Source organism: Perca flavescens, chromosome 5 (genome assembly GCF_004354835.1).
Source record: "Perca flavescens isolate YP-PL-M2 chromosome 5, PFLA_1.0, whole genome shotgun sequence".
In the NCBI taxonomy this organism is placed as follows: Eukaryota; Metazoa; Chordata; class Actinopteri; order Perciformes; family Percidae; genus Perca; species Perca flavescens.
This window is the reverse complement of record NC_041335.1, coordinates 870,086-895,943: the sequence shown is the minus strand read 5'-3', so window position 1 is coordinate 895,943 and position 25,858 is coordinate 870,086. Positions and strand designations below refer to the sequence as shown.

The 25,858-nt window shown below is 43.2% G+C and overlaps 1 protein-coding gene across 4 annotated transcripts in view; it reads right to left on the bottom strand.

The window, feature by feature from the left end:
* mamdc2a (MAM domain containing 2a) overlaps positions 1-25,858 on the bottom strand; it is a 52,820-nt gene that overhangs the window by 14,905 nt on the left and 12,057 nt on the right. For 2 of the 4 annotated variants that reach the window (XM_028578330.1, XM_028578331.1), the window contains exons 3-8: positions 21,774-22,024; positions 12,893-12,977; positions 11,692-11,820; positions 9,154-9,410; positions 7,966-8,059; positions 6,330-6,476 (exon numbers count right to left, since the gene is read on the bottom strand). In XM_028578330.1, coding sequence (XP_028434131.1) covers positions 6,330-6,476; positions 7,966-8,059; positions 9,154-9,410; positions 11,692-11,820; positions 12,893-12,977; positions 21,774-22,024 — 963 coding nt within the window. Of the gene's footprint in view, positions 1-6,329; positions 6,477-7,965; positions 8,060-9,153; positions 9,411-11,691; positions 11,821-12,892; positions 12,978-13,520; positions 13,587-14,191; positions 14,260-21,773; positions 22,025-25,858 lie in introns of those variants that run through there. The other 2 variants (XM_028578333.1, XM_028578332.1) reach the window with 2 other exon arrangements.

The window sequence follows — 25,858 nt, the reverse complement described above, 5'->3', positions numbered from 1 at the left end:
TTCTGTTGTTGTTGGTTTCATGTTTTTTGTTGGTTTTCCATTTCCTGTTTAATTTTGTAGTCTCTCTATTCTCTTATGTGTTGTCTTGTTTTACTTCCTGTCTTTTGGTTTTAGCGCCTTTGTGATTGTTTGCCCCGCCCTGATGTCTTTCACCTGTTCTGTTCCTAGCCCTAGTGTCATCGGTCCCTTGTTTGCTCGTTAACTCTTGTATTTAGTATCTGTGTTTCCTTGGTCTGTTGTCAGGTCATGGTATTGTGCTCTGAGAGAGTTTGTGTAGTCTTCCCCGTTGGTCTCGGTGTTCCTGATATTTTTCTGATTCCTGTTTTGGGGATTCTGCCTGTTTTTTTTTTTTTTTTTTAATATACATACAGATCATTACATACAAATACAACACAAAATACACAGAACAAATGACATACAACATTACATCAGATATACAACATACAGGGGTACAGCCACAGTCACAATAGGCCTAAGTGGACAAGCTGGTAGGCAGAGAAAAAGTTAAAAAAATAAAAGAAAAAATACCCTTATTAATAAACCTTTGAGGTCACACACGACTCATATAGATCCAGAGTTCTTACGGCCTTAGTATTTTTTGAGTACTTAATTGAATGTAATTTCTATTTCTCAGTCATTAAACCAGAAAAGAATGGTTTAGAACAGTGGTTCCCAACTTTTTTTCCTTGGCACCCCCTCTACTCATGTCTAAGAAAAGCTGATGTAACTCTCGAGATAGAGCCTTACTTTCTTTTTTGATACAAAAGGAGTTATCAGCACGGTTACGTTTCTCCACCATGTTTCATTCATAAAATAGTGATGCTGTGGCGGTAGGAAAAACGAGGATACAACAAAATATATAGTTTTCATACAGACTTTTGTATACATTATATATTCTAGTGTATTATCATAATTTGTTTAACATGTGCAAATATATTTGTTTTACCTCAACCTCAAACCAGATAAAGACTTGCGACCCCCCTGTGATCTTTGCTGCCCCCCCTGGGAGTGCCCGAACCCCAGGTTGGGAACCACTGGTTTAGAACCACTGAATTTGCTCCTATGGATGTGGTATTTAGCATATAGAAATAAAAGATTCATAATGAAGTGTTTACCTTCGTATTCAGCTTCAAAGTCTTCAAAAGATACCAAAGAAAACATCCTTAAAGCAAAATAAAAAATCTGGGATTAATACTATATGAGTGAATTTTAGGAACAGAATTCTACTGTATGGGGACAGTTCCAGAAAAGATGTGACCCGTTTTCCTCAGTGCTATTACAGAACGAGCAGCTGGACTCAATATCCTGTTTGTATCTTTTAAGGAAGGATTTTGTAGGGTAAAACCTGTGTATTTTACACAAAACTTCTCTCACTTTATTAGTAACAAGGTATTTGAAAGGTAAGGACCACACTTTCCTCCAAGGAATATTCTCTACAATACCATTCCAGTATGGAATAACATAGGGAATAGAGAATAGTCTGGAGCAAAGCTCAAATTTTCCTATTAATGCTGCGATTTTCTGTTGAGAAGCACAAACCACCCGCAGAAGTATCAGTTAATTTGATTAGATGAGTAAGTGGGTGTGGGGGAGTATTACAGTATTTAACAACATTATAATCCCAGTGGGAATTGCATAAAAAAATAATAGCATATTACTTGACAGTTACTGGAATTTGATGTCTTCTTAGGAAATCTGAGTATTCGTATAGTTTACCATTCGGATCACAAAGTTGACTAACAAGAGTAATGTTATTGTTAACCAGTTTTCAAAAAGAAAGAGATTTGTTTTTGTAGAGAATGTTCGTTATTCCAAATGTAGCATTTGAGGTGAGAAGTTATGCTTAAATATGAGAGACCACGCCAAAAGCATTTGCTTGTGAAAGTTAGACAATTTGATTGGGATTTTACTAATCTTGTAATTGCACATCAATAAATAAAATAATCAATAAAAACTCCACCACACCAAAAACATAGTTAGGGATAAAGTTCCATAAGGATGCTGGATTATTAATAATAAATGTCTAATCCAGTTTATTTTGAAAGTGTTATTTAATGTGGTGAAGTCTAAAAAGTTCAGACCCCCCCCTATTGATTAGAGTTCATTATGACAGATTTTTTTTATATAATGTATTCTGTTTTTCCATATAAAGTTAAACAACACTGAATCAATTTTTTTGGACACGCTACTATCTACAGCTAAAGAGAGAGCACCATAAGTAAGTCTGGATATACCATCAGCTTTTGAGAGTAAGATTCTACCTCTTAAAGATAAGTCTCTTTGTAACCATGAATTCAGTTTCCTTTGTGTTTTCTGAAAGGTAGGACTAAAGTTAAGGGAGCACCTTGTAGATTGGTTGTTGGCTATAATAATTAAATAAAAATTAAGTTAAGGAATTTGGGAGGCGTCCTTCAGGAAGATTGTGGTGTCATCAGCAAGTTGACTGATTATAATCTGCCTATCCGCAATTAAGATTCCTTGTAAAGCACTGTTTGAGATATGAAGAGCCAGGAGTTGAGAAGCTATTAAGAACAAGTAGGGTGAGATAGGGCAACCTCGCTTAACCCCACGAGACACATTAAACCTTGGGGATGTACCAAGATTTAATTTTACTGCACTGTAGCCATTTTTATATAGGGTTCTAATAGTTAAAAAAAAAAAAAAAGACCAAAACCACATTTTTCAAGAGCTTTCAAAATGAAGCCATGTTCATGAGAGTCAAAAGCTTTATAGAAATAAAGAAACATGAGGAAACTATTATCATTGATAAGATCGTTACAGTCTAGTGACTATCTTTCACACCACTACATCTATGATAGAGTCCAGAACGTATTTCATTCTATTAGCAAATATGATAGCCAACACTTTATAGTCATTATTTAGCAATGTAATCGGACGCCAGTTCTCAAAATTCTCCTTAACTTTATTTGGCTTTGGAATCAGGGTGATGACACCTTGAGTCATACTTGTTGGAAGAGCTTCACTATGAATACTTTCTGAGAAAACATTTAGCAAAAAGTGGGACAGTTCTTTGTCAAACATGTTATAGAACTCAGAGGTTATACCATCACACCCTGAACTTTTATTATTCTTAAGACTACCAATCACTTTCAGAACCTCAACATTGGAGATGTTATAATCACATGCATCCCTATCCTCTGTGGAAATAACTTTACAATTGAATCTATGAATGAGTCGGCTGTCACTTCACAGTATTTGGATGTGTATAGATTGCTGTAAAAATTGTGGCAAAAGGCAGATATATCTTTGGGATTATCAACTATCTGGTCACCTATTTTTTGTTTGTCGATCGTAGCAAGAAGAGATCTATTTTTTTCCAATCTAAAAAAATAGGCTGAGTTTTGCTCGCCCTCTTCTAACCATTTGGATCTAGATCGAATGTATGCACCCATAGCTTGTTCTATATATAATTCATCTAGTTTATATTTTAAGTGCATATATTCATTCCTCTCCAATTCAGATAAGGGCTCCTTTTGAAAAGGAGACGCCAGCTTCATAGTAATCTCGCCTTCCTCCCGTAAGATTTCTGGGTTTCTGCATGGTTCCAGTGTGTTATTATTAGATCCTTAACTTTTCCCGTGACCTGTGAGTATTTCAAAAGAGAACTATTTGATTTCCAGAGTGATGCTTTTGGGCCTGTATGACTACCTGGCAAGGATATTGCTAGAAAGATTGCTTTATGATCAGTCAATGGAGTATTATAAATATGAACTGAGATGTTATCATTTATCAGGCATTTGGAAACCACCCAGTAATCAATTCTAGACTGTCTTGATCTGTCCTTATTAAACCAAGTGTATTGTCGTTCAGAAGGAAACAATTTCCTCCAGACGTCGACTAGTTCAAACTTCTCCATATAACATTTCAGAGTTGAATTGAGAGATACTGAATTCCTTGGCGGGAATCTGTCTATAGGTTTATTTAGGGCTATATTAATATCCCCACCTAAGATTAAAGAGGCATTGGGATATTTGGTTAACCGGTAAGAGACTTTATTATCCAAAGTATCAAAGAGTGTACTATTCTCCAGAGAGGAGTGATATCCTTAAATGTTGATTATAATAATAGTAAGATTGTTTATGGCTATAATCATACTGACAAAGTGACCTGAAACATCTGTATCGGTCTCCATAACATTTCCCTTAAAGTTGTGTTTGAAAGTCCCTACCCCAGCAGAGTGTTCAGATCCATGTGCTAACCATATGTCGTTCCGATTGTGATATCCAAAACTTAGAGTCATTTGGAGTAGAGTGACATTCTTGAAAAAGAAAAAATAAAGCCTTGCATTTCACATTATCTTTCAGACCCCTGACATTAATTAACAATAAAGACAAAGACCAATACTGTGAAGGAAACACAGATAACTAGAGAAAATTACAATTTGTCCCTCTATGAATACTTAATAGAAGACTAACTCTGCAGTAGAGGAACAACTGTAGTCAAGATAATAAGGGCATGTTTTCCACCCTGTTCAAAAATATGTACATGCTGAATAAGCACAAAGAAATAAACTATTAATTTCAACACTAGGGTACTTTAATGGCTTAAACTCATGCTTAAACTCCCCATTCTTTACCTAAACAGAAAAAAGATAAATAAATAAATAAAGAGTTGGTTATATCGAATCACATAACAGTCAGAAGCATCATCTTCGGTAGAGTAACGGTAGTGGCCCGCACATGAAAGAACCAAATTAGACTAGATTGTTTTATATGAGAATCTATTAATAACTTTGTTACCCTTTTAAGAGTGAGCCAAATTAAATTTTGGACAGCTTTGGCAAAAATGACAGCCTAGTAGCAGTAAAGCAACCTTCATTCACAAATGATTAGCAGTGACTTTGTACCGTCAGTGTATGCAAAGGATCCTTTGAAGCCTGCTTTCTTCCCCTCCTTCCTCGCCTGTTCAACCAGCGGCCACAGCTTGTTTCTGATGTCCTTGGACTCCTGAGTCTGAGCTTCATATAGCTTTATTCTCTTTTCCTTGAGTATAGCTGCTGATCTAGCATCCCTCCAGATTTTGTCCCTATGCGATCTTGATAGGAACCGCACAATGATGCGACGGCTGGAGTTCACCTGAGCAGAGCGGGGACCTAGTCTGTGCACAATGTCCACGGAGTAGGCCAGATGATCAGCGATGTCAGGGGAGACCTGGCTGAAAATGTCGACGATGATATTCCTAATGTTCTCTCCCGTTTTCTCAGGAATGCCAGCAACTCGAAAGGTTCAATCTTCTTTTGTATGCATCCAGGTCACCGCATCTCCTTTTCTAAGATGACAGCTTTGTTCTGCAGGGATACAACTTTATGTGTCATGTCTTTGACTTGTTTCCCCACGGAGTCAAGGACATCGGTGACGCTCTTAATGGAGTTGGGTGTTGTCTTTAACCGTTACTTCTAATGACTGAAGTCGTCTGAGTGACTCCTCCTGCATCTTTTCAATTCTTTCATTACCGTTAACAGACGTGAGTTGGACACAGGCTCAGAGTCATTCTCGTCGCTTGTTCGTAACTTGGATTTTTTTGCTGCTCGCGGTTTAGGAGTTTCTGGTAACTTTGAAGGCTCCACACACATCTCAGTTTGCTCTGATAATGGTTAAGTGTTTGATTCAAATTGGTCACTCTGGGATTTTTTTGCATAAGAATGCCTAATGTTATACATATATTCCGCTTCTTCCATAGTCCAAAAGATTTTCGAAAAAAAAAGTAAAAAGAAAAAAGGGCACTTACTGAATTAGTTTCTTAAGGCGAAGTTAGGTCAGTTTGACCACGCTGAGTTAGCAGGTTGCTCAAACCTTCTGCATAACTAGCTAACTCGGCTAGCAACTTTTGTTAACTTGAATGAGAAGCTCTTCTTGTGAGTTGTCGTCTTGATAAGTTATTTTTCCATAAGGTTTCTTCTGTTCAGCCCTTAGTCATGTTTAGTTGTTCAAAACGTTAGTTTTATTCCTCACCCTGCAGAGCCACGCAGAAAGGATGTTACCGAGACGCCATCTTGAACCTCTCCTGTTCCTGTTTTTGTATTTTGCCTGCTATCTTCAGGACTCTTTTTGTATGGATTATTGTTTATTAAATCCTCAAGCTCAACACTGCCATTCTCTGCATTTAGGTCCAACATTCTCTGATTCCGTGACTATCTATCTATCTATCTATCTCTCTATCTATCTATCTAAAATCACTTCTGTGTACTGTATGTTAATTAAGTGTACTGTAGGGTTGCTATTTTTTGGAGCAGATGTGAAGTCAAAAAAAAAATAAAAATGTGGAGTCTAGATCATGACAAGGTTAGTGTCAATGTGGAGGTGACTGACCTGCTCCAGTGGTATGGTCTCCTATCCTGTAGGCATTGGGCTTGACTGTGACTCTGCTCCACACCTTACTCTCCATCCTCTCCTGGTAGTACAGGCACAGCCCATTCTCAAAGTCACAGTTGGCGATAGAGGGGTCAAAGGTTGGCTCTGGAACACAAAACACAGCATCTCCAATATGAACCTGCCTTGATAACAGTTAAAGAGTGTTACATGGAATAACACCATTAGAAAATACATAAACATAGACATGGAGATTCATCGTAGGGTCTCTGGCCACTTCTCCCCAATCTAATCAACCACCCTCAAAATAAATGTAATAAATGTAAATGTTAATATCAACATGTATTAGACAGATTATAAAATGCCTACAACCAAAGAGTTTTACCCTATTGGGTATTCTTGTTTGATTCATATTTGCTCATAGAGCTTTGCATCACAAGCAAATGATATAGACCAGGGTTTCTGCAAGTCAAATGTAAGACTTTTTAAGACCATTATGAATTAAATTTAAAAAACATAAAAAAAGAAAAGGAAATGCAGAGTCACTAAATGAATAGCTTTCTTGCATAAAAGCAGTAGGATTCAAATACGTCGTTAGCAACTGAATTTAACCAAACCCTAAATTCAGTTTTTTCAAGCCAAGTACTGCTAAACTTGAAAGAAAGAATTACAAAACAACGGATAAAGAAAAGCATTCTAAGCATTAGAATGAGCATTAGAGGTAGGGTTACATGGATATAGGAAAATCAAGACCTGTTTAACATTATTTACTGTAAGACCTAGAACACAACGCTTCAGCAAATTTAAGACTTCATGAAGGCCTAAAATTGTGATTTAGAAATGTTAGACTTTTTAAGACACCGCGGACACGCTGATAGACTGATCTGTTATGAGAAGAATCAGGCACAGTCAGTGTTTGGTGGTTTACTGGAGTATTCTCTGTGTGTAGTGAACCTTGTGCTGCTGTGGTCTGTGTGTTAATGTGACAGCTTTCAGTCAGATGGGGGGCAGCAGTAGCTCAGTCTGTGGGGACTGAGCATCCCTCTGACAGCCCTCCAACTGCATGTCTGGGTCCTGTGTGTGCATGTTTGTATTTCAGGTGTGTGTGTGTGTGTGTGTGTGTGTGTGTGTGTGTGTGTGTGTGTGTGTGTGTGTGTGTAAATAATAATAATAATAATAATAATAATAATAATGAGTGAAAAAGTTGTAATTGTCCCCCTGGGTATTGATAAGGTAATTCTCTTCTTCCAGAATTGAGCCGTGTTGGAAGTCATACAGGTCTGACCTACACAGAAAAGTGGTGCTTATTCAAACGCGAGGCCGCCATGCGCAATTTGCCATCATAATTACATAACAAAGTGCAGGTATGAAAAGTGGCCATAGGCCGATTGCAGAAAACTATGATTGTATATTGTTCATGTTAGTCTATTATGGGTAGGAAGAAGTTGAAAAGTAGGGTTTGTTCCTCGTCCTACCATCTCTTAATTTGCATTATTCATAATAGAAATTCAATTCACATCCATCAGTGTCCGTATTGAACTCAGTCGGCTTGAACAAATCCACTCTTTTAGACAAAAACAAGAACAAAATAGTCTGGAGAGATAAACCAAACTAAAGTAAAATAAACTAAAATCACCTGTGTCAGTGTGGCAGAATTCAGGAGAAAAGGAGATGTCATCTATGGCCACGTATCCACCTCTGGCACTGTTAAAAGCCACCTCAAACACCACCTGGACAGACACACACACACACACACACACACACACACACACACACACACACACACACACACACACACACACACACACACACACACACACACACACACACGTTGTTTACAGTAACCGTAATTATGTAATTGCTAACATTAGCTAAGGACCTAAGAGGTATGACTGTTTAGGTATGCCAAACTGTTAGGCTGTGAATTTATGTTATTACATTATCTGGGTCACATGATAGTGATGTAACCAAAAGATGTATCCTGGAATTTATTCAACACTTAAGTAAACAACGAGTAGTAAATAAATAGATATTTTTAAATTTGACTGAAAGAGACAACTATATCGTTAATCGCAAGTGTTTCTGAGACAATTAATTGGAATTGTTGAACAGCTCTCTCAGTGAGAGGTTAGAAGACATGTTGTGAATGTATGAGATGTACTGATAGATAAGACAGCTGTAGAAGCCAGACAGTGACATCAGTGTAGTGTAGGAACATGGGTTAGTCAGTGGAGTGCTGCTTAATGGAAAAGCTCTGTACGAGTCTTGGCTCGGTTGGACGGGAGGAACTGACCCAGTTAGTAATGTTACGCAAGCCTTCTTTCCACAGGCTGTGGGAGGCGTTCTGGCTGGATGCACAAGGAAAGGAAAACCGTGGAGTCACAAAGAAGAATACAGATTTGAAAGTGCAGTGGAAAGCCAGAGGAGTGAGTGTACAGTATGTGGGTGAGTCTGTCCACTCAGCACACAACACAAGAATGAGACTGAGAAGTAGCGTATTATTTAATCCAGGGTTTTCCCTGCCATTATAAGGTTTAGGTGCAGCACCAGAGCCGATTTGGGCTGCACCTAAACCGAACGAATGAAACTAAAAGGCTTTTCCTCAGATTTAATGACTGTAGATTGTAGTCTTTGTAATCTAGTCAGACTATGAGACAACACTTGTTGTAGTAAACCGAGAGGATTCTTTAAGGGGGGGGTTGAAGGTGGTTCCAGTATCTCAGAAACAGTCACGATGTACTTCGTTACATCCCGCCCCAGAAACTGATTTGCCTTTTCATTGATATGAAGCCGGCCTACTGTGAGTGCTAGCTCCGGGACTGACCTCCAAGGGGTGTGGGGCCTTGATGTCCACGCTGACCTGAGTCCAGCCAGCTGTAGCGTACACCTCTGGCCTCCAGATCTCCTCATAGTGGCCCAGCTGGTCTCTGGTGAACACTGAGAAGATGTTTCCCCTCTCCTGGTCTCTGAGGTAGTAGAAGGACAGGCAGCCGGCCATGGGCGCCGTGGTCATGGGCGATGTCAGCTTGGCTACTTCCTGGAAGTGCTTGGCGTACACCGAGTCCACATACATGTAGTGGCCTAGAGCAGTGGAAGATACAGACGAGCTGAAGGTACACGGTTATGGGCTGATGCTGTCACATGATGGCGAGATGAAGCCTCACGTGGTCACGTGGTTCTCAAAAAGGTTCATTTCTCACAACACCACCTGCTGGTCAAAGAGTGTTAAACAGGCAGATACATTACACATGATCTCTGGGATCTGTGATACACTGGATCAGAGACTGTTTTAACAGCATTTTGCGCCATTAAAGACTTAGATATAACGATGAAGAAAAAATCTATTTCCACGTAATCCATTTATATCAATATAGTGTTTATTTTCCTGGTGTAAATAGAATGTATTTATATAGGGCATTTCTAGTCTTAACGACTACTCAAACCACTTTAACATAGTACAAGAACCATTCATCATTCACACACGTTCACACACTGTGGCTGAGGCCGCAGTACAAGGTGCCACCTGCCTATCAGATAAACGTTGACCACACTGATGGAACAGCATTGGGAGTTATTCAGGGTTCAGTGTCCTGCCCAAGGACACTTTGATATGGGACTGCAACGCCAGGGATTGAACTACCGACCTTCCGATTGGTAGGCGACAAGCCCTTACCACTTGAGCCACAGCTGCCCCGGGTGGTATAGTAAAATTAACATAACTGTATAATAAACAGATTTCCTTGAGAGGAATGCAGCTATCATGTGTAAATCAATTGTTTTGGTCATAATATAAAAGCAGGAGGGGCGATTTTAGCACTCTAAAACTGAAAGGTGGCGGTGGTTTAACAGGGCTGAGGGCGGTGAATGTGCTCATGTAGATCATGGATGTGTAATAAAACCAGGGTGTAGATTCAAAACAATTCCTGAACCAGTCACATGGTACAGACGGGCAGCGAGGCTTTGGATGTCATCAATGACATCGATACGCGCTTCACCGAAAACTTCTGCGATCTCTCGACACACGCTCCGAAGCCTCGGCACAGAACATAACATCACTAATTTATAGAATATGTGTGAAAAATGGATCGTTACGCTGACTCATGTGTAGTGATTCAGACACGCATTCATCAGTGTTTGGAGATTAAACAGAAGTTTGTTACAGACTGCATTGAGTGTTGACTAGGTTGTTGCTTTTAAACATATAAAGCAGAGACGGACAGCCACGAGGTCCAAACCTGCACGTCTTCATCCTAACCAAACAACACAGCTGTTCATTTTACTGACCAGCGCACCTTCCTAATTACATATTCTGTCTCCAGAACCATCAATCCATGTAAATGGACTGTCAACTACAGAGCCATTATACAGTATGCAGCTGGATGGACTGGTAGATGTGGAAATATTATGTTATCCACATAGATTGTGTGATTTGGAATTTCAATGGGATTTTGCTTGTTCAAGTTAAAGTTTATCTAAAGGCAACAGGAATACAATTAATAGAGGCATCTTACAGAGAAGTCATCCATGTCAACAAAAAACAAATATTACAGAAGCACAAACTTATATAAATACTTGACATGAAGTTAAAGGTCCATGCAGTATGTCTTGCTGAAGCAAAGTAGAGTCATGGAGATGGACGACAGAATATATCTGATTATACAGTAGGTGATGTTACACTGGCCGGTCGGGTGTTGTAACGGAGGATGTTCACGTCAACAGTGATCTGTATGAACTCTGAGGCAGCTAACTGGACTCTTTGAGTTGATAATAAAAATGTTTGCTGGGGAATCTCCTGTAGCTCTTTCAAAATACTGCAGGTGCACTGTTATGATGCAGCTATGAGCCTAAAGTATGACATAAAAATTGTTCCTATGTTTCCTCATAACAGGGAAAAAATAACACTGTGGCTGCCAGGCTTGTCAGATGCAGCAGTCAGACCTCAGCGCAGACTCGGCATACCGCACAATAATAACCAGTTGGGAGCTGCAGACGTAAACAGTTAACCACACTGGTGACAAAGGGAAGCTGTATATTTAGCCATAATTTGGCAGAAATATGTGTTTGGACAGTTCAGAACATAATGATGAGAAGAGAACTGCAGTAACAGTTTACAGTAAAAAGTTTCTTTGCAGTAAAACTAGGCTGCTCTTGGAATCCATTAGAAGTTATGGATGCTTTAACTGTATACACACCAACCTACTGTGCTGATGCAATACACCCTGCAGATACATAATCCTGGACGTGCATGTGCACTCATGAATTCAGACTCTGTGTGTGTGTGTGTGTGTGTGTGTGTGTGTGTGTGTGTGTGTGTGTGTGTGTGTGTGTGTGTGTGTGTGTGTGTGTGTGTGTGTGTGTGTACCTCTCTGGTTGTTGGTGTGGTTTAGCAGCAGGTTGGACTCTCTGGCCACACTCCCCCCAACGTACCAGTTGACATTTGGGTTCCAGCTGTTACTGTAGCCACACAGGTGATGCTCCTCAAAGTTACACTCTGGTAATAGGAACAGCAAAGACAACCATTAGTCCTTACTCAACCTTACATCTTTTGTATGAATAAATACTGTTTAAACAGTTTCCTATCAGACTTTACATTTCAGGTGAAACATCTCAGTTGATGAGACTGTTCTCTCCCCAGAAAACACTCCCATAGGTCGTTTGTTCAAGCAGCGATTGGGACCCATATTAACGTTTATAATGGTGGTGCCCTCTAGTGGCCGTAGTAGTTATGAAGGGAGCAAAGCAGGAAGTAAGGGGACTTAGGTGAAGTATTAGGCCACATTCAGACAGCCTGCGTCTGCCGTCAGACGTTGTAAAAACGCAGGTCTTTCCTTGATTTTGAATGGGGGTAGTGCGTTAAGACTGCGGCAGGGGGTTGCCGTAGGGGAGACACGCAAAAACGCAGCGGGCCTGTGGCGAAAAGTTGAGGCTGACTCAACTGTTGGAGAAATGCAACCACACGTCACGCTGCGGTGGCCAATCATGTAACCTGAGATCAGACTGTGTGTTTTGAGCTATGGTTTGAGGCGATGTAAGAGTCCTGTACTGGAAACAGGAAACATCACTGCCTCTATCTCTGCCACAAGAAAGTTTAAAAACACCAAAGATACAGATAGCTCAGTTGGTAGAGCAGGTGCCCATATGTAGAGGAGGTTCACTCATCGACGCAGCAGGCCCCGGTTTGACTCCGACCTGCAGCCCTCTGCTGCATGTCATTCCCCCTCTATCTCCCCTTTCATTTCTTCAGCTGTTTTTTTTTTTAACTTTACCGAACAATCAGAGCTACGTCACGTTCTGCATCACGTGTGTAACCGGAGGTGAAGTACATGTAATGTCTAATTTTATCCCAAACCACCATCTTTTTCTAAACTTAACAAAGTAGTTTTGGTTCCGAAACCTGACCAAACTGGGACCGATTTCAGAACGTTAACGACACGTTTAAAAGCGCAACCGCTCTGTTCTCAGGTTTAGATATAAGCCTGTGGTTGATATTAGACGGTAAGAAGAAACAACCTATATTGTTGTATGGATTGGAGGACTGGTTGCAGTTGATATAACACACTGACCTATACAGAAACCAGGAACAATGTGAATTTCAAAGATGGCCACGTTGTTCCCTGAGTCCCGTTCAGGTCGACCTTCCAACAAAACCTGAGGGAGGAAAAACAGACTTAGAGTACCAACATGCCATGTCGCAGTTATCTCATCAGATCTCATTACATGACACTAAAATCATGTTGATTCATGTCCCATCACCGTCACCATTATGACATCACTGTGGGGCATCCTTCAGGGCATCGCACATGTCAGTTTTAGGGGCTACTAACAGTGCATCATATTTCTTTTTTTTAGCTGGTTTCTTTTGTACTGTATGTAAAATCTTAGTAACTACATAGTAAAATGCACAACATTGCTAGAATAGTTTGTGGAATTACGGAATAATATACTGTGTGAATACCAAGGAATTTTTATTTTTTAGGGGGGGATTTTTAACAGAAATTTCCATTTGAAGGTACAGAGGATATACTGTAAATCTACAGAATTTTACTTTTTGGGATTAACAGAAATGTCTGCAAACTTAACTGAAAAGGTTAAAAAGGAAATGGTCATTTTCTGCCAGGACATTATCTGTTTTTCTACGCATTTCTTTCTTAAAGTGAAGATTTCACTCTGAATTTGTACAAGGAACAGTACCTGAGTAAATGTAGTTAGTCCCATTCCACATTCCATTACGTTTCTGTGAGATTAAACACCTCAGGTCATGTATGTGGGGGTGGGTGGGTGGGTGGCTGAGGCTTATGTACAGGACACAGTACACCCACCTACCAACCAACAAATGGGGATGTATACAGACAGACAGCCCACCTGAATCATAGGAAGGTTCATGAGGAGAACCAGGTCAGAGATATCATTTGGTCCTAGTCCAGTGGGTGATTTGTAAAGCAGTATTTATGATTTCAAGTATTTTAAAATCAATTCTCTGACTCACTATTACCACTGCAGAGACTTTGGAATGAGTGTGATATATTTCATATTTATTAGAAACTAGTCTCGGGTTGCCAAGGTCGGGCTACGCCGCTTATCTTTCCTGGGATAGGGGAAAAAACGCTCTGGCATGTATTGTATTTTATATCACATCAAGCATCACATCGTCGTGATGTCTTTAAAACGCAAATCTAAAGAATGACTGAATTACAAACTGTAAATGAGTTCATATCTGCCCGAAGACAGATGACCCTTCCAGTCAGTGCATTACAGCACACTGGCCAGTATTGCAGGTACTAATCCTGGAGCTATAAACACTGGTCTGCAGCCATACTTTAGTCATTTAGGATGACAGTCAGCCATGCCGTTACTTTAAGTACCAACATGATGTAGTTCTGTTTTCCCTTTATAACTCAGCATGGCACGTGGAACAACCTCGACCAGCAATTTCCACTGGATGCGGAACGGCTGCGGAACGTCTCTGGAACGTCGACGGAGTCATTAGGTTTCCATTAAAGTCAGTGTGTGCATTTCCACTGACTGCGGAACGTCTGCGTCCCTACTCCGTCCCAGTTCCGTCAGTCCGCAGCCCTCCGCAGCAGATACGGAGAGCTTCTATTTTTGACGGACGACGGAGAGCTCCGCAGCAAATTCAGCACACGGCAAATAGTGCGGGACAGGAAGTCGAGCACAGAAACAAAATAAATAGCCGGTTAATTTTCAAAATAAAATACACCGTGCTCACGGCGGATCATATTTCACTGCACTTAGAGCTTAGATCGGGCCCAAAAAAATCAAGCCCGACCCAGCCCGTGCACATTGTGTCCGAGCCCGGCCCAACACATTAACTGTAATTATGAGCCCGAGCCCGATTTCAACCCGACACTTTTTTAATCCGTGGGCCGTCATAACTGACGTTCTCAACTACAATTCAGAGTTGTTTGAACTGCAGAAATCTGTTTAAAATTATCTTAATGAATAATGCAACAAGGACGAAGCGTGTAAAATGCGCTGTTTGTTTATTCAGAATGGAACGGATCGCAAATGGATCCGAATGAAGAAACGTAAAAAACTCAACGTATTTCTCTGTGAGGGCTTGCCCGCTTGCCTAGCCCTCATGGGGAGCCTATGCTTGGAGAACTAACAAAATAGGAGGTTGAAGGCTGACTATCATCCACGTCCCCGTTTTATTTGCTGTCATAGGCGAACAGCGGCTGCACTTAATGCACTCAACAAAGCTGACACATATGTTGTCACTTCCCACGACTTGTTTAAAATTGTTCCATACCTCCGACTTTCCTCCAAACTTGCTCAAAGGTAATTCTCCCGTTTTTTTTTTTTTTTTCTTTACATCCTCAAGCTCCATGTTGCACTTAAGCTCCACAATACAGCCCAGCAGGCCCGGTGTGATGCGTGCGAGAGGAGGAGACTCCGCGCATGACACATGTTGCATTTTGTAACTGTAGTCCTGTCACGCCTGCCCCACTCTTATGGTGTTTTTTGTATGTTTGGACCTGTTTTATTTAGGAGTTATTCTGTTCCCCTTAGTGTTTCTTGTTTTGTTACTCCCTGTCTTCTGGTTTTCTGTCTTTCACCTGTTCGCCAGTCCTTGTATGAAGTTTCTTTGTTGTAGTTGGTTTCGTGTTTTTGTTGGTTTTCCCATTTCCTGTTTTATTGTGAAGTCTGTCTTTTCTCCCTAGTCTTGTCTGGCTTTCTTCCTATGTTTTCCCGCCCTTGTGATTGCCCTAATGTGTTTCACCTGTTTCCCTCTCCTTGTGTCAGCTGTCCCTCGTTTACTCATTACCCTGTTTATTTAGTCCCTGTGTTTTCTGTGTCTGTTGTTGGTGGATCGTCATTGTCATTTGTTTTTCTAGTGCTATTCCTGTGATTTTGCTGTGTCTCCGTGTTCCTGGATTTCTCGTTTTTGGTTTTGCTCACCTGCTCTGCTTTCCTTTGTAAGTCTCTTTTAGTTAACATTAAATAACTATTATTTCTTACTGCTGCACTCTCCTTGTCTTCCTGCATTTGGGTCCAAGCCTGCATCCCTGACATTATCCACCAACCAGAAATGGACCCAGCAGTTTTGGGCTTTGTGCCTTATTTTCACCCTCTGGACTCAGTCAGTAAGACTATTTTCAATTTCTTTCGGGAGATTCATGAAGAGGATCCTGCTTTTGCCAGGCACCTCATGGAGGCACGTTGGCAGGCTACGGAGCAAGTATTTTGCCTTCCTGTCTCCACGTTTGTTTGTCCTGGGCCTACCTGTGTACCTGAGCCAAAGCTAACCTGCGTTGCTGAGCCTGAGCTGACCAGTATTCACGAGCTGACGTGCAGCCGCCCGGAGTCGCCGCTGACGTGCAGCCGCCCGGAGTCGCCGCTGACGTGCAGCCGCCCGGAGTCGCCGCTGACGTGCAGCCGCCCGGAGTCGCCGCCGACGTGCGGCACTCCTGACCCCGGGCCGACGTGCGGCTCTCCTGACCCCGGGCCGACGTGCGGCTCTCCTGACCCCGGGCCGACGTGCGGCTCTCCTGACCCCGGGCCGACGTGCGGCTCTCCTGCCTCTGGGCTGACGTACAGCTCCTTCCCAGCCTCCCGGCCTGCTAGCGGCCTCTTCCCTGCCTCCCAGCTGGCTAGCAGCCCCGCAGAATCCCAGCTAGCTAGCAACCCCCCAGAATTCCTTGAGTCCCAGCTAGCTAGCAGCTCCCCTGAGTCCCGGCTAGCTAGCAACCCCCTTGACTCCGGGCTAGTTAGCGGCCTCCCTGATTCCCTGCTAGCCGGCAGCCTCGCTGGTGTCCCTGAGCTCCCCAGTGTTCCTAGTGCCCCTGAGCTCTCTAGTGCCCCCGAGCTCTCTAGCGTCCCCGAGCTGGCTAGCAGCCGTCCAGGATCCCGGCTGGCTAGCAATCACACAGATATCTGGCTGGCTAGCAGCCTTCCAGAACCTCGGCCGGCTAGCAGCATCCCTGGTTCCCGGCTGGCTAGCAGCCTCACAGATCCCTGGCTGGCTAGCGGCTCTCCAGAACCTTGGCTGGCTAGCGGCCTCTCGGTACCCCAGCTGGCTAGCGGCTGCCCTGATTCGCCGCTGACGTGCAGCCGCCCAGAACCGCCGCTGACGTGCAGCCTCCCAGAATCGCCGCTGTTGTGCAGCCATCCAGAGTCCGCGTCCCCCGACCTCCCAGAGACTGCCCCGGTGACTTTACTGGTCTTTGGCATACCAGAGACTGCCCCAGTGACTTTGCCGGTCTCCGGCGCCCCAGAGACTGCCCCATTTGCTTTGCCGGTCCCCGGCGCCCCTGAGATTGCATGAGACCACCACAATGACTATGCCCTTGTCCTGTCCCTCAGAGACTCTGCCTTTGTCGGTCCGACCGACTCCTGCTCCCCGGGTTTTGACGGTGGTCTGGGCAACTCCTGCCCCCCGGATTTTGTCGGCGGTCCAGCAGACTCCTGCCCCCCGGGTTTTGTCGGTGGTCCAGCCGACTCCTGATCCTGCTACCTTGTTGACGGACACCAGCTCTGCTGACCCGTCGCCTGGCTCCAGCTCTGCTGACCCGTCGCCTGGCTCCTGCTCAGCTGACCCGTTGCCTGCCCGGCCCTCTGAGGGTTCTAGCCTTCACCGGCCCGCCAGTTCTCCGGAGGGGTTCAGCCAGAGCCGTACTGTTCGGCCTCCTGAAGGGGTTGCCCTTCACAGACGTCCTTCGGAGGGGATTCGCCTTCGCCACAGACGTCCTTCGGAGGGGATTCGCCTTCGCCACAGACGTCCTTCGGAGGGGATTCACCTTCACCGCCGGCTGCCAGAGGGATATCTCCTTCGCCGCTGGTCGCCAGAGGGATATCGCCTTCACCGCTGGCCTCCAGAAGGGTTCCGCCTTCGCCGACGGCCGCCAGAGGGATATCGCCTTCACCGCTGGCCTCCAGAAGGGTTCCGCCTTCGCCGCCGGCCGCCGGAGGGATATCGCCTTCGCCGACGGCCGCCGGAGGGATATCGCCTTCGCCGATGGCCGCCGAAGGGTTCCGCCTTCGCCGACGGCCACCAGAGGGATATCGCCTTCACCGCTGGCCTCCAGAAGGGTTCCGCCTTCGCCGCTGGCCGCCGGAGGGATATCGCCTTCGCCGACGGCCGCCGGAGGGATATCGCCTTCGCCGATGGCCGCCGGAGGGATATCGCCTTCGCCGACGGCCGCCAGAGGGATATCGCCTTCGCCACAAACCTCCAGAGAATCCTCGACCTGTTCAGCCGCCAGAGGGGTTCTGTCCTCATTGCCGGCCTCCAGAGAACCTTCGCCGCCGGTTGCTTGAGGGATCCTGCCTCTGTCGCACGCCGCCTGAACGATTCTGCCTTCGTCGCCGGCCGCCTGAGGGCTTCGGCCTTCGCTGCGGCTCCCTGAGGCCTTTTGGTCCCCCTGTGGTTCCTCTCTGTTCCCTGTCCTGGGGTCCCCCTGTTCCCTGTCCTGGGGCCTCTCTTTTCCCTATGGCCCCTCTCTGTTCCCTGTCCCGAGCGGCCCACTGTGTCCCCCAGGCCTCTCCGGCCCTCTGTTCCCTGTGCTCCCTTAGTGCTCTGTTCCCGGTGCCCTGTGCTCCCAGTGACTGTTCCCCTCATTGATTTTCTGCCTTCCCCGGACTCTGTTTTCGCCCTCCTTGGGTTGTTTTGTGTTTGCCGCCTCTGCCCTCCCTGGACTGTCGCCATGTTTTTTTTTTTTTTTTTTTTTTTTTTTTTTGGGGGGGTTTTTGGGCCGTCTGGTAGCCGTCCCTTGTGGGGGGTACTGTCACGCCTGCCCCACTCTTATGGTGTTTTTTGTATGTTTGGACCTGTTTTATTTAGGAGTTATTCTGTTCCCCTTAGTGTTTCTTGTTTTGTTACTCCCTGTCTTCTGGTGTTCTGTCTTTCACCTGTTCGCCAGTCCTTGTGTGAAGTTTCTTTGTTGTAGTTGGTTTTGTGTTTTTGTTGGTTTTCCCATTTCCTGTTTTATTGTGAAGTCTGTCTTTTCTCCCTAGTCTTGTCTAGCTTTCTTCCTATGTTTTCCCGCCCTTGTGATTGCCCTAATGTGTTTCACCTGTTTCCCTCTCCTTGTGTCAGCTGTCCCTCGTTTACTCATTACCCTGTTTATTTAGTCCCTGTGTTTTCTGTGTCTTGTTGGTGGATCGTCATTGTCATTTGTTTTTCTAGTGCTATTCCTGTGATTTTGCTGTGTCTCCGTGTTCCTGGATTTCTCGTTTTTGGTTTTGCTCACCTGCTCTGCTTTCCTTTGTAAGTCTCTTTTAGTTAACATTAAATAACTATTATTTCTTACTGCTGCACTCTCCTCGTCTTCCTGCATTTGGGTCCAAGCCTGCATCCCTGACAAGTCCAACTTGTGTAACTTTTTGGACACATTTGTTACTTTGGCCTAAATAGATAATAGTTCTGATTATGGCATAGCTTTCTCCCCACCCAATTAGGCTAAAGTAATGATTAAAAAAAAACACAAATGCTTGATCAAGGGTCCGGCCCGGTCCGGCCCGGCCCGGCCCGAGGATAGTGGCGGAAAATAACGGGCCGGGTCGGGCTCGGGCAGAGAATCTAAACTCTACCTGCACTACACCTTGAAAACACACTGTTGTTGGTTCTGTGGTTCTATTCTACGTGAATTCGCGAGAACTTGTGGGTCCTCGTGACTACTGCTGTCAGTCACGGCCGCAGCCGTTCCGCAACGAATCCGGACCCGGTGGGTATTGACGGACGGCGGAGCACGCAGCGGAGCCGGTCCGCAGCAGTTACGCATCCAGTGGAAATCCCCTCAGTCTCCATTACAGAGTTGTAACTTGAAAGCATTGCACCATCTGTTCTTTCCGTATATCCACTTTAAGAGTTGTTCCCAAAGCAGACTGCATGGAGGAGGTTAGTGCTCTGGTTGACAATTAGAAAGCTAGAAGGCTGAGATGACCTCATTGATTCTTTTATGGTACTTGTGGGCCTTGGACTCAAACTCACCCTGTATTTAAGGAGGGGTTAGCTTTCTTTAAATTTAGATTAGCAAGTCAAACTTTATTTATATAACACATGTCATTCTAAAGGAAACACAATCTGCTTTACAGAACATAAAACACAGACAAACTTTATTCTTATTCGTCACATGCACACAGTGCAATGTAGTGAAATTCAACTACCCATCCCACGTATTAGGAGCAGTTGACAGTTTTACACACAGCAACTGGGGAGCAACTTGGGGTTCAGTGTCTTTGACATGACCCGCAAGCCCCCATATACATAGGCATGCATACATACATACAGATACACACATGCATACAAAATTCATATAAAATCCATTTTTGAGTCTTTTGTACATACCGTACATATACAGTACAGGCCAAAAGTTTGGACACACCTTCTCATTCAATGTGTTTCCTTTTTATTTTAATGACTATTTACATTGTAGATTCTCACTGAAGGCATCAAAACTATGAATGAACACATGGAATTATGTACTTAACAAAAAAGTGTGAAATAACTGAAAACATGTCTTATATTTTAGATTCTTCAAAGTAGCCCCCCTTTGCTCTGATTACTGCTTTGCACACTCTTGGCATTCTCTTGATGAGCTTCAAGAGGTAGTCACCTGAAATGGTTTTCCAACAGTCTTGAAGGAGTTCCCAGAGATGTTAGCACTTGTTGGCCCTTTTGCCTTCACTCTGCGGTCCAGCTCACCCCAAACCATCTTGCACAAAGACACGGCGGTTGGAACCAAAGATCTCAAATTTGGACTCATCAGACCAAAGCACAGATTTCCACTGGTCTAATGTCCATTCCTTGTGTTTCTTGGCCCAAACAAATCCAGTAACAAGCACTTAACTTATTTTGTTAAGTACATAATTCCATATGTGTTCATTCATAGTTTTGATGCCTTCAGTGAGAATCTACAATGTAAATAGTCATGAAAATAAAAAGGAAACGCATTGAATGAGAAGGTGTGTCCAAACTTTTGGCCTGTACTGTATGTATGTATGTATGTATGTATGTATGTATGTATGTATGTATACACACATACAGTAAATATGTGTATATACAGTGCATATGATACATACATACAGTACATACTGTCTATACATACATACTGTACATACATAAATACATACATATGCACACACATACAAACATACATACATACAGTACATACTGTACACACATACTGTAAATACAAACATACAATACATACTGTACATATATACATAGATACATACTCACATACAGTACTTACAAACATACATACCGTACATACAAGCAAACAAACGCAACCACCTTGATACCACAGCCCATCAAATATATCTGTGTCTGAATGACTTTAACTGAGTGTTTCTAATGCAGTATTCCAGTAAAACTAAAAGCAGCTGCACTAACTGTTGGTTTAACCCCTGAAACAATCAGAAGGCCTGTCCTAAATTATGAAGCCACTTGGAGGAAACCAGTGTAAGATCTTGAAACTGGTTTGATGTGATCAAATTGTCTCTTCCTAGTTACCAAGCGGCAGTATTTTTAATTATAAAGTTGTGACTGGCCTCCAGGAAGGCCTTGCAGTATTGTAAATGGACTGTATTTATATAACACTTTTCTAGTCTTAACGACTACTCAAAGCGCTCTAACATAGTACAGGAACCATTCACCATTCACACACATGCATACACTGTGGCTGAGGCAGTCGTACAAGGTGCCACCTGCTCATCAGATAAACAATCTGGTCATCAGTCAGACAGTTATTCAGGGTTTAGTGTCTTGCCCAAGGACACTTTGACATGGAACTGCAGGGCCAGGAACGACCACTCTACCACCTGAGCCACAGCCGCCCCGTATTCTAACTGAAGGTGACAGGAGCCCTCTTTCTTTGGATATATTTTCCAATAATGATAAAAGTCTGTATTGCAAACACTGCTCTGAAATGTAAGATGAGATGACGAATATGTGATTTACAGCGGAGAAACGGCCGTTCCTACCTGGTAGGGGATGGTGGTGTTTGGCAGGTCCACACTAGCAATGAGCCAGCTGTCAGAGGCTTTGTTGGCTCTCCACAGTCGGTAGTCAAAGTTGTCTCCGTCGGGTCTGAGGTAGAGCTGCAGGGAACCCTGTCCAGTGATCTGGTACACCAGCCTCACACAGCTCCAGTCCTGCTGCTCCAGGACTGGACTGACCAGAACCGCCTGCTCCTGCTCCTTCAAGAAGGCTGAGTCCACTGTTATCAAATGCCCTGTGACACCAACACAAAGATATGTCATATTTATGTTCAGTTCATATGAATATTACACCGGCTGACAGCTGTTATATATGTGGGTTTGTTTATAGAGTTATTTTCTTCTGGAGGCTACTTTTTACATAATGTAGAGAGATAACTAAAAGGTGATCATATATTCATATTATATATGATCACATTCTCTAGATAACTCTAAGTTATCTAGAGAACTTAGAGTATTTTCACACCTACAGTTCATTTGCTTTGGTCCAAGTCAGTTGATGAATTTGTAAACTTGGAGGTTTCCCTTTGGTTCAGTTTTCAGCAGATCTCAGTACGCTTGTTTGGTCCGCTTTTGATGCACCTGAGTGGGATTGCTGCGTTCTCACCTGGCCAAACGAACCACGCCAAGGGGGGAAAATAAATCTAGTGCCATTCAACAGAACTTAACGAGGCATGTGAAAGCGCCCTTAGTTTTGTTGGTGATGCCATTATATTTAACTCCTCTGTACTTCATGGGCCAGTTTCATCAAAAAGAATCAGCTTCGGCAGACAGGAAAGAAAACTTATAGAAAACAGTTATACATATAACATTGCTACTATCAGTACCATTTCTCCAAACAATAAGATCATTCAATTGTGATCATGAAGAAAAAGAAATGAATAGCAATAGTGTAGGATAAAACTTCACCAGATATTATGGTACTCTTTCACGGAGCAAATTTATTAAAAAAGAAAAACTGAAATATCACATGGTCATAAGTATTCAGACCCTTTGCTCAGTATTGAGTAGAAGCACCCTTTTGAGCTAGTACAGCCATGAGTCTTCTTGGGAATGATGCAACAAGTTTTTCACACCTGGATTTGGGGATCCTCTACCATTCTTCCTTGCAGATCCTCTCCAGTTCCGTCAGGTTGGATGGTGAACGTTGGTGGACAATTGGGTTTAGGTCAGGGCTCTGGCTGGGCCAGTCAAGAATGGTCACAGAGTTGTTCCGAAGCCACTCCTTTGTTATTTTAGCTGTGTGCTTAGGGTCATTGTCTTGTTGGAAGGTGAAGCTTCGGCCCAGTCTGAGGTCCTGAGCACTCTGGATGAGGTTTTCTTCCAGGATATCTCGGTACTTGGCCGCATTCATCTTTCCTTCAATTGCAACCAGTCGTCCTGTCCCTGCAGCTGAAAAACACCCCCATAGCATGATGCTGCCACCACCATGTTTCACTGTTGGGATTGGATTGGGCAGGTGATGAGCAGTGCCTGGTTTTCTCAACACATACCGCTTAGAATTAACGCCAAAAAGTTCAATCTTGGTCTCATCAGACCAGAGAATCTTATTTCTCATAGTCTGGGAGTCCTTCATGTGTTTTTTGGCAAACTCTATGCAGGCTTTCATAGGTCTTGCACTGAGGAGAGGCTTCCGTCGGGCCACTCTGCCATAAAGCCCCGACTGGTGGAGGGCTGCAGTGATAGTTGACTTTGTGGAACTTTCTCCCATTTCCCTACTGCATCTCTGGAGCTCAGCCACACTGATCTTTGGGTTCTTCTTTACCTCTCTCACCAAGGCTCTTCTCCCACGATTGCTCAGTTTGGCTGGACGGCCAGGTCTAGGAAGAGTTCTGGTCGTCCCAAACTTCTTCCATTTAAGGATTATGGAGGCCACTGTGCTCTTAGGAACCTTGAGTGCTGCAGAAATTCTTTTGTAACCTTGTAACCAGATCTGTGCCTTGCCACAATTCTGTCTCTGAGCTGCTTGGGCAGTTCCTTAGACCTCATGATTCTCATTTGCTCTGTCATGCACTGTGAGCTGTAAGGTCTTATATAGACAGGTGGGTGCCTTTCCTAATCAAGTCCAATCAGTTTAATTAAACACAGCAGGACTCCAATGAGTATTATTTGGTTTAGTTGTGTAGTGAGTGAAGATGTGTGTGTATGAAGAAATGACAATGATTTTTCTTTTTTATTTCTCTCTTTTCTTATGTATGTATCTGTTTTATAATGTTCTTAGAAAGCCCAACCAGGGACAAGAGTTGAGAATTAGCACTAGCTATAAACTCTATATGCTGCGCATCAGTTACGGGCTTTGTATCGTAATTATGTTTGCTTGTATGGTCCCTGTTAAATAAAAATAAAAATAAAAAAGGAGTAGAACCATCTCAAGGAGGATCAGAAGAAATGGACAGCATGTGAGTTAAATATGAGTGTCACAGCAAAAGGTCTGAATACTTATGACCATGTGATATTTCAGTTTTTCTTTTTTAATAAATTTGCAAAGATTTCTACATTTCAAGATGGGGTGCTGAGTGTACATTAATGAGAAATAAAATGAACTTTTTTGATTTTAGCAAATGGCTGCAATGAAACAAAGAGTGAAAAATGTAAAGGGGTCTGAATACTTTCCGTACCCACTGTACTTTCCATGTTCAGCGCTGCGGACCTGTCATGTTTGATTGTCTAAAAACGGTCTATAAACCTGTCTATTTACTGTAACGAGAGGTGTTTTGAGTGGATAGTTGTTAGGATAAATGCTGACACGTGACATGAGGGGGGGGGGTGTTTGTGTGACCCTGACAACCCAGATTTGCAGGAGTGTGGAGGAGATCATGATGGAGATTGTTTGAGGAAGCCACACGCTGCACGCTCACAGCTGCAACCCATACGTTTCTACCTGTAGAACACTATTGAAGACTAAGGCCGTTTTCGAAATTACCTACTGCATACTGCAGTCTGCAGTATGTAGTAGTTCCTACTGCATACTGCGTTCATCAGTAGTATGCAGCATGAAACAGTTAAATTTTAACTTTAATTTTAGTTTTATTCTGCAGTATGCTAGGCCAGGCTGAGCCTTTGAACAAGCTCTTAAAGCACTGGGCAAAAGAAAATAACTCACTCCAACATTGCAAATGAAAAATATAACTTATTGAGCTTTGCATTTTTTGTTTGTTTACTTTATAAGATGCTAAAAATTTAAGAAACTGTAACTTGATTTCTTACATCTTTATTTATGTGAAATAAGCAAAGACAACAAACACTAATTATGAACTAAAATATTAAATCTAATGTATATACATGTTAGAATTTATATACAAGACGGGTATCTCTCTGCCCTGTCAGACGCTGCTCTCCCTTGCCTCTGCCTGCCCTGTGGCCCGGCCAGCGAGCTTGTTACGTTACGCCCGCAATCTCTTGTGGAGCTTCATAACTCCGAAAAGGCAGACAACCGCAGGTTGATCTTCTAATGGATATGTGTGTTGTGTTATTTAAACAAACGAGCGGGGAACTAAACGACTCTTGTTTGCGAGTCTCCTGAGAGAGCTCCAGCCAGCTGACAGCCGGTCCGGCAGACACACGCCGGCTATCACATCAGACTGTGGAGCTTCTGAACTCCGACACCGTTGGAGCAAATGTGCAATTGGCCATACATTTTCGTAAAACTGCCCATATTCAAGCTCTACATAGTTAATTTCTTGCATAAAAAAGTCTCAGAAGTGAATTTAGTGATGAAAAAGCGGATGAACATTGTAAAAAGTTTCCAGTGGTTTGCCACAAGGGCAAGCCACAGTTGTTGTGATTGTTGCGGAGCTTTGCATTGTGGGATACAATAGGCGAGATAGACTGGTCCGAGGCATACTGGAGATTTTCTCCGAATCAGTACAACATCCGGGTATTTTTGGCATAATGCAGATTTTGCTTTTGTTTGCATACTGCATTTAACATTTTGGCCAAATCAGTTCACACTGCAGTATAGTATGCGGTTTCGAAAACAACGAAAGACTTCTTACTATAAAGACTGCTTATGTGGTTTTTGTAAAACCACCTTTTAAAACCTGAACTACAACACACCAAGGAGCGGGCTT